The sequence below is a fragment of the Rhipicephalus microplus genome, chromosome 3 (genome assembly GCF_043290135.1).
Source record: "Rhipicephalus microplus isolate Deutch F79 chromosome 3, USDA_Rmic, whole genome shotgun sequence".
Classification (NCBI taxonomy): domain Eukaryota; kingdom Metazoa; phylum Arthropoda; class Arachnida; order Ixodida; family Ixodidae; genus Rhipicephalus; species Rhipicephalus microplus.
The window spans coordinates 90,228,354-90,237,782 of NC_134702.1; the positions used below are offsets into that span (position 1 = coordinate 90,228,354).

General features: G+C 44.5%; 1 protein-coding gene across 1 annotated transcript; it reads left to right on the plus strand.

Moving 5' to 3' along the window:
* The first annotated feature begins 6,700 nt into the window (after positions 1-6,700).
* Positions 6,701-7,579, plus strand: LOC119159948 (ubiquitin-conjugating enzyme E2 Z). Its single transcript, XM_037412739.2, has one exon. The coding sequence runs from the start codon at positions 6,701-6,703 to the stop codon at positions 7,577-7,579; it is 879 nt and encodes a 292-aa protein (XP_037268636.2).
* The last annotated feature ends 1,850 nt before the right edge of the window (positions 7,580-9,429 follow it).

A 9,429-nucleotide genomic window follows, 5' to 3' on the forward strand; every position in this document is an offset into this window, starting at 1 on the left:
TGGGGGCATCTTTCACGAAGTGCCTCAAGGCTGAGTCACTGAGGAGCCGGTGGTTTCCGGTAGTTCCAGCTTTTGTGGACTCGAACGCGCACGTATAGGAAAGCAAGTAGGAATGTAGGCTATGGCTCCGCTGTTCTCCGACATTCTTCGAAATATCGATTGGCTACCGATCGGTATCGGTGGGTCATCGATTTTGTATTGATTGATAGGTAGTATGTTTAGGTTTACCTGAGGGCTAAATAATACTTGGATCAATATCGATTGATTATCGATCAGTATCGATTAAATCAGCGCCGTTCGGTCTTAGTGTGTCTGACATTCGATCACAAGGCAGTGTTGGGCTCAACTGAATTTAATTAGCTTTGTTAGGCTTATTTAGCACAATTGGCCAGATACATCTGAGGTATCTCGGTTTAGTTTGCTTAATCAAGCTACTAAATTATTCTGAAATAATTGTATTCTTAACCGAAATTGACTGAGCTTTATCTACCCTAACTAAGCTTAATTTTATTTGACGTGCAGACTATAGCTCTGTATCACTGTGAACTTGGCTTCACTCCGCTAACTAGAATTTACCTTGGTAAAAGTGGAGCGAACTACGTTTTGGCTGATTTAGTTTTAGTTATACTCAGCTCAATCGGCAGATACTATGCTTAGTTAGTTTTGTTTGTTCTTAAGCCTAACTGTGCTTATCTAAGCTTAACTTACTTTTAATTGCATAGTAAAGACCATGACCTACTACACTCCTGACCTGTTCAGATAGCGGGGTTCCTATGGGAGCGCGTGTCCCCGCTCTCGTTCAATCGCTCGCCGTAGGTGGCGCTACCTATAACCTGTTCGTCTGCTACTGTGCGGCCGGCAGGAGGGCGACGGACTGATACCATGCGTCTGCTTCTGTGACAAACTGCCTATACGTGCACGAAGGACTTCAATTATGTCATTATACCCGACCGCCTGCCAGCCCTATATAGAGTGAACAGTTAATCGCCACATTTCGTTACCGGCGTAACGTTTCTAATTACCTTAAGTAAGCTTATACAGAAACGAACAAAGCTGTATGGGAAGATAGAGGTTTGAGATGAGAAATACATTTGACCAAATTCGGTCGCTAACTTCAGTGACACCCAGTGTTCAAGAGTTGTCCATCGCTAAACACACACACACACACACACACACACACACACACACACACACACACACACACACACACACACACACACACACACACACACACACACACACACACAGAGAGAGACAAACTGTGGAGGCAGCACGTAAATATTTCATATCATTAATTTTTTTATGGATTTCGGCGGCATTTGTTGAGGCAGCCTTCGGGAAGGGTGCTCGAACCCCTCGCAACCCACCGCTACGCATTTTTACATAATTTACAGATTTCGTATATTTACTTTTTTCTTGTGTGCTATATTTAAATTTCTTGGCACTATTTGTGGAGCCTGCCATATTAGCCGCGGTACTTTAAAAAAGCTTTCATGTTTTTTAGCTCAGTGAATTAGCATAACACACGGAAATAAAGTTTACTAAAGCACCCTGGTGCTTCTTGCTAGCTTGCAACTCGTTCTGAATTGAAACGACTCTCAAAAACACAAGACTCACCTTTTCTTCCAATTGCCTCGATCCATTCTTCCCGTATGTCTGTGGCAGGAAACTCGTGAAAACTTACTTTACTTTGTTTGCCTTGTTCCGATTTGCAATATGGCACGCAGCAATACACCATACTTACATTTGAGGTGTCAGCTCATCTAAAAAAAAAAAACTGCACGCGGCCACTATTAGAGCTGACTACTGCAGCTATCTGCCGTCTGCAAGTTTCTGCACACGACCTACTGTGTTTCTGCGTATCTTCTGCAATTTGTGTATGCGTATCGTCTGGAACCATCGTGATTCAGTGTGAACAATGAATGCCTAACAATAGTTTTTTTATCTCGTTGGACTACGTTTTCATTCAAGAAATATTTTCATAATAAATTTTCCTTCATTTGTAGAAAAGTTCCCGTCTGCTTGCCACTGTGACCCTTTGTGTGCTTTTTTTACGGTTCTATTTCTGCTTCAAACGTCCACACGAATGCAGCCAACTCTGACGAGGAATCATATCGCTTTATTTGCCATATTTTACACATTCATACACAATTCATGCACAATAAGAACGATTTGCACTGCCACAGCGATGGCTGAAGCAGACGACAGCGAACAGGTGCTGCCTAGCGCCACGCCGCTCGTAGGTGACGGCCCTAGCGGCAGAAGGTATGAACTAGAACGTGGGCGCTGGAAGAGGTGCTCTCTGGGCAGGTCAGGAGTGTAGTAGGTCATGGTAAAGACAAGCTGAGCTAAGCCTAATTAGTATGGACATAAACTTAATCCCCAATGACTTGATTAGACGCTATTAGGATTATGCATATCTAATTAAGTTTTTCTGTCATTGGTGTTTCAACTAGGCTTAACATGTGCCAAGTGCGCCTTCTTGGGATCTCTCAATACAGCAAATTTTCTCTCGGCATTCTGTTGCTTTGTGAGGCATCACTTTAGACCTGTGATGGCAAAGGCTGTTTACACCTTTGAGCGCAAACGTATATCTTTGGTTGTGTGGCATCTCTTCCTCCACCCCCCTGCTTTTTTTGTGTGTGTGCCATTGTAAGCACCGACGTGGCTGCTGATACAGCCGCTGACGACAAGACAGGCAGCAGAACACTTAAACAGATCGAGTGAAAGATTGCGCTGGATATGTTGAAGTGTTTCTTCTTTGTGATGTTTTTTTTTATTTTTAGCGCAATTTTTTCTGCATACAATGAACCAATTAGCCCCTCAAGACGTCCAAACAAGACGCGGTGCTTCATCTTGTCCGTTGTCTTTTTTGCGGTAGTTGGTCATGTCTGAGGTCTAGTTGCGCCAGGCAGCCCAACTACCGTCTATAATACTTCTCCTCTCTCTCTACCTATGCATTAGACAAAGGGAACAGGTTTCAAGAGGCTCAATGCGACGATAAGTCAAGGATGCTCAGGAATCTTATGGCAAAGATAGCTCGATAGATATATAGATAGAGATAAGCAATATCATTGCGACTGATGCATCTGTGTCAAAATAAAAGGCTGGGGTTGGCATCTTCTCCCCTTCTTTTGACTGGTCCTTTTCGATTCGACTCCCAGATTATACCCCTGTATTCATTGCAGAACTATTGGCTATTGTACTCGCCCACGCAAATTGCCCTCAAGCGAATCATCAGCACTTGTCATTACAGATTCGTTGTCAGTATGTAATGCACTTTCTGGGGCAGCAAATGCTGACCTGATGAATACGTTTCGGCATTTAGTACCGGAAAACGTAAAAAAATGCATTTGCTATGGGTACCAAGCCACCGCGGCTTATATTTGAACGAAATGGTGGACTATTTAGCAGCAGTACAGTGTATAGAAATATACTGCATAGTGTGCTGAGCGCGCGCATTCCGTACGAGAGAGGGTGGTCCCGAATGTGATGACTGCACTCAGATGCCACAAGCGGCGCTGCGGGTCGAGAGCGTGCACGAACGCGCGATATTCATCTCGTACCGCTGCTGCCGGAGCCTCGCCGCGTTTAAAATCAGTGTGTTACAGCTACCATCTGATTTACTGTGAAGTTCGACGGCGTCATACGTACACTCCAACAACCTGAGATGTTAAAAGCTAAGCGGCAATGTAAAGAAACGACGTGTATTGTGCCGCCGTGTAAAAAAAGTTATCGGTCGAACAAGGAAAAGGTGTCTTGTTCCCCGCACTAACGGATCCAGCGCGGTTTCCTGATTGAAAAAGTAAGATCAAAAGGGCAGACAGAAGGCTGAGTCCGAAGGCTGTCGTGTGAGAAAGGCATTCTGAGAGTTACTCCATCAAACTATCTTTTCGGATTACGGTGAATGGTGTCGGGAACGGAATCGCCGTTTAGGCATAACTTCAAATATCAATATTTATCTGAAAAAATTGAAAATATTCTTTCAAATTTCATTCACACAGTTTTTCTCCCATTACAACGCCGGACTCCCTTTCCAACAACTATCATATGCGGCGAGTGTCAGATTGTTCATTCGCATGTTATCGTTCTTTGTTTTCACTCGAATCCTAATGGAATGCAGGCTAAGAGGTAAAGGTTTTTGGGTCTTCTGTGACAATTTTTGCTCCCAAGAACAAAGCACATTTTTAAAAATAACTCTGGTGGTTATACTGTCAATGGTTCTTGAAATTAATTTCTTTGCGGACTGCAACCACTTTGAGCAGCTATCTATTTATCTATCTGTCTGCGCGTCTATCTATCTATCTATCTATCTATCTATCTATCTATCTATCTATCTATCTATCTATCTATCTATCTATCTATCTATCTATCTATCTATCTATCTATCTATCTATCTATCTATCTATCTATCTATCTGTCTTTCTGCCTGTCTGTCTATCTATCTATCTATCTATCTATCTATCTATCTATCTATCTATCTATTTATCTATCTATCTATCTATCTATATATCTATCTATCTATCTGTCCGTCTGTGTATCCGTCCGTCTATCCGTCCGTCCGTCTATCTGTCCGTCTGTCCGTCCGTCTATCTATCTGTCCATCCGTCCGTTCGTCCGTCTGCCTATCTGTCCGTCCATCCTTCCGTCCGTCTATCTGTCCGCCTGTCAGTCTGTCGATCTATCTATCTGTCCGTCTGTCTATCCGTCCGTCTGCCTGTCTACTTGTCCGTCTGTCTATCCGTCCGTCTATCTGTCTGTCTATCCGTCCGTCTGTCTGTCTAACTGTCCATCCGCCTGTCCGTCCATCCATCCGTCCGTTCGCCTGTCTGTCTGTCTGTCTGTCTGTCTGTCTGTCTGTCTGTCTGTCTGTCTGTCTGTCTGTCTGTCTGTCTGTCTGTCTGTCTGTCTGTCTGTCAAATCGCCTATGTCTGGGTGCTCTCACGATCACCCCCTTAACTAAGGGTAATTCAAAACTTGTGTGGGCGGGTAAGATCGTTTGATGAATATGACTCGCTGGTCCTGACATGAATAATTTCACAATACCATCACGTACGCCATCACACCTTTCTCGCCACATCTTTTTTCAACGCGTGAGCGTTAAGCTGACATCGGCAACGTTAACTTTACGAAAGCAAATAATAAAAGTTTGTGTCCTAGCAGAGAAATCGAAGCCAAGTAATCTGCATGGAAACCAAGTATTCAACTACAGAGCCACGCCAGGTCTTCGAAATAATTTGCAAGAAGAGCCAAACGTTCGTGAAACGCCAATGCTGGTTCCAGTGTTGACTATCCAATTTCTCGCATATATTTAGCGCCACTTCATAATGTTTCACTTAATAAAAAATTACAACAGAGTCACCTTGCATAGCATACAGTTACGTGAGATCTGCCTGTTTTTTTTTTTTTTTGCGGGCAGTAGCGGATGACGATATGTATGTCGCGAAATAATCCTCATTTGTATTGCAAAGCGCCAGTACTGTGAAAGCAATTGAGTAGTTTTTATAAAGCATTATGTAAATAACACTCCGAAAATGCATGAAAATAATAGTTGGCCTCGCGCAGCTTGGCCTCCTGAAAGCTTCGCAGCGCTTGCGGAGTGCAAGGATTGAACGCACAGGCACCCACTCTCACAGCAGCGCACCATGCGGGTGCCGCCGGCAGTCATCAGCTGCAGGGCCATATCCTAGGCCGCGCTCAGCACACTAGGCAGTATATTTCTAGACACTGTAGCAGCAGCATCCCTGAGTGGGCCCACCATCCCAGTTTTGCCAGATACGGCAAACGTGACAGTGCTAAGGTTCTGAAAGGCTTGTTTGCAATGGGGAATAGGTAATTCAGATAAATTTAAAGACTTCGAGCATTTAACGTATTGCTGGAATAAACAGTGGTGTGTATCTCGCCAGTTAGAGGTCACTTATACCAGATTACGCTGTACAGTTCCACAAATAAATTATTACCTTAACAAAGCTTGGCTCAAGGCGTCACTGCTGTGCATTTTGCAACGAAATTGAAACAATTGAACATTTCGTTTTATTCTGTCGTCGTTACTCTTATCAGAGAAAAAGATTTTTAGTAGCCCCATTACAAAAGCTAGGAATAAAAGTAAATCTACAAGTACTTTTATCACTTGGCGGCACTTCATTTGGTTACTGCAGCAGGGATATATGCTCCACTGTGTTTGATTACATGAATGCAACTAAAAGATTACTGTGCTAGTGAATCCTAACCTTTTCAGATCTTAAGTCTATAATTCGCAGCGAGGTCTGTCAGGAACAAGAGATGGTTTGACTGCTCGCTCAGCAAACATTTTTTGTTTATTGGCACCATTATCTCTAAACTAATTTTTCAGATTGGCTTTAATAAATTTTATTTTAGTTTCATTTAAGTATCCTGCTGCCTGGTCTTGGCCCATCCCCCTCTGTGGGTGAGCGCCATCCATCTTAGGCCATCAGCATCAAGCAGCAAGAGCAGCCGTAGTCATGGACTGCCCTAGAAGATCAGCAAGGGAGCTAGATCTACAATTTGTTTGTAAATAATCTGAACGAATTCTATCTTAGCATGCCTCATAGAACAAATTTTATATTCACCGTTATCACCAGCAGCTTCTTCGTCAGTCACCGTAGTGGGCAATTACCCTGGGATAAAAAGCAACTAGGCAACCAGCATTAGCCCGAAGTCGACTTCTACAGCATGAACCATGTTTGGATCGGTGAGCGGCCGCTTGAGAAATATTATGAACCACACGAACGAAAAGTCTGGTACTGGGCCACAGCAAAAACCACTAGTGCGGGCGCCAGTACCGACTGCCTTCTGGGACCCTTTCCAGTACGGGGACAAGGAACCAACCGAGAAATGCATATCTACCGTGGTGCGACAGATTGCGGACCTGGAGGACCTCCGGCCCCGCGGAGTGTTCGTTGAGGCCGAGGACGAAGACGTAACCAAGATCCACGCCCTCATTCTGGGACCCGTCGACACGCCCTACGAGGGAGGCTTCTTCCACTTTGTGCTTCGTTGTCCATCGGACTACCCTTCGAGGGCTCCGCTGGTGAGGCTGATGACCACGGACTCTGGTAGGGTACGTTTCCACCCGAGCTTATACGAAAACGGCAAGGTTTGTCTGGCTCTTCTAGGCACGGACACGGTCGGACCTACTTGGACGCGGTACTACAGCATCGGAAAAGTGTTGGATATTATCAGGTCGATGCTGGACCAAGGAAATCCCATCGCGGATGGGTCGGCTTTCGGTGTCCTACCGGCAGTGGGAACGTGGTTGAACAGCGACATCTGCTACAACGCTGTCTTGCAGCACGAAACCATCAGGGTTGCGGTGTGTGATGCAGTCGAGGACTGCCTCAAGTGTACTTCCGCTTACCCTAGCGCTCTGAGGAACCAAGTGTTGAAACAGTTTCGGAAGTTATACGGCCAGTACGAAAAAGCGGTCAAGGATTGGCTGCCCCTGACGGGCTCCTGTATGAACGACGGATTTGACGGTGGCGTTGCTATGTACCAGTACGACACGCTACTGGCGCGTCTGCAGGACCTGCATGAGAGGGTGGGCACAGGAAGGGAATAATAGTCCCGTCCCTTGTGCTCCGCTGCGTACTAGTCCTCTGACGCTGTCCGTGTCTATTTATGAACGTGCATACAGGCAGCCGATGATTTTGGCCATCAAAAACAAAATTCAGTGGTGACACCATGCGCAATTGTCAATTTTCACAAGTGTATTCTCACTGTTAACGACAAAATTGCGTACATCGTTTCTCCGTCATTCCTCGAAAACAAAAAAATTATAGCCCATACGCAGAAACAATGACCCGAGTGTAAACATTTTGCATATTCGGGAACTTCTTCCTTTGTCAGCAGTGTCCGTGTCGTCGATCAACACCTTGTATGACTTACATCTATTTGTACATTACGTTTCGAGTAAAAAAAGCGAACAAGAGGGGTCAGAAGCGCGTTTTAAGCGAACATACGCATCTGTAATCGTCCTCCGTTTTTGTGCAGATATTTACCATGGCCTGCCCTATACGAGTGGGAATTTATAGAGACCCGTCTTTCAGCATAATGCCGTTCTCCAACCATTTATATTTGGTGCAACTTCGATTCCTTTGTGAAATCTGTGTAAAACGCAAAAGCCAACCACTGGAATGATTATAATAAGATGCACATTGTATTCGAAAAATAATGTATGTTGTAACAGTAGTTGGAAGCGATATGCTGATTTTTTTTTTCGTGTACTTCTGTGAATTCGACGCAGTTTTTGGTGAAGCAAAAACACATTGAGCATATGCCCCCGTCGTGGTGGTCTAGTGGCTAAGGCACTCGGCTTCTGACCCGCAGGACGCGAATTCGAATCCCGGCCTAGGGGCTACATTTTCGATGGAGACGAAAATGCTGTAGACGCTTGGGCTCAGATTTGGGCGCACGTTAAACAACCCCAGGTGGTAGGAATTTCAGGAGCCCTCCACTATGGCGTCTCGCATAATCATTGGTGGTTTTGTGACGTTGAACCGCACATATTATTACATTCAGCATATGTAATTGTCTATCTAGGCTACGTGATTGCATTGTCGTTTAGTTAACGTGGCATATTTATACCAAAAATGACGCAGTATGATATTGTAAATAATGAATGTGATTATTACGTTGTAGCGCGAATATCATAAGATGCGTGTGACGCAGTCATATTATACATGAAACATTCGTGTCGCGATGCCATGGTGATCTTTCCATTGCCCTGCGGTATACAAGGATGTGCATCTCATGTGCGATGTGCGCTCGCTTGGTAAACGTGAGAGAGAGGTCGTCAAAAAAATATTCGCATTATGCGTGTTAGCTGGATCACGACGCGAATTGGCAGAAAAACACAATGCATACGTCGGAAGCGTTCGTGGTTGGTTCCTGGTTTTTCTGGTATACAATTAACATGACATACCAGGAATTCATGGTATACAATTAACGTGGTATTCCATTAACATGGATTCGTGGCATACCGGCCGTTAACAAGGTACACCACGAATTAACGCGTTTGGCCGAATGTGCATGTATGTCTGAAAAAAAAAGAATAATTATTGGTATGTCATGAATTGCATGAATGAAGACATCACAGCAGTTACCCGTGGAGCTGGCATATTTCAATATGTCTTTCACGGGAAAAGCTGTTTCACGGGAAAAGCTGTTAGCTGAAGAATGAAACCAGAAAAAAAAAGCTCTGGGTACGTCGACCATACATATGCATACCAGAGTCACTCAAGCCTGAGCACCTCTAATAGCGGGTGAAGCTGCCTGTCCTAAACTTCGCTTTTCAATATGAAGCAATGGAGTCTACCTGGGTGACAGATATTATTGGCAGTGGCGTTATTACAGCGAAAGCTGTTATCAGATCAGAGTGGTGTACGTGTACGTTAGGCAGGGTTGGAAGGA

Excerpts from the sequence above, each read along its gene's own strand:
- LOC119159948 (XM_037412739.2), top strand. The coding sequence starts at position 6,701 with ATGTTTGGATCGGTGAGCGGCCGCTTGAGAAATATTATGAACCACACG.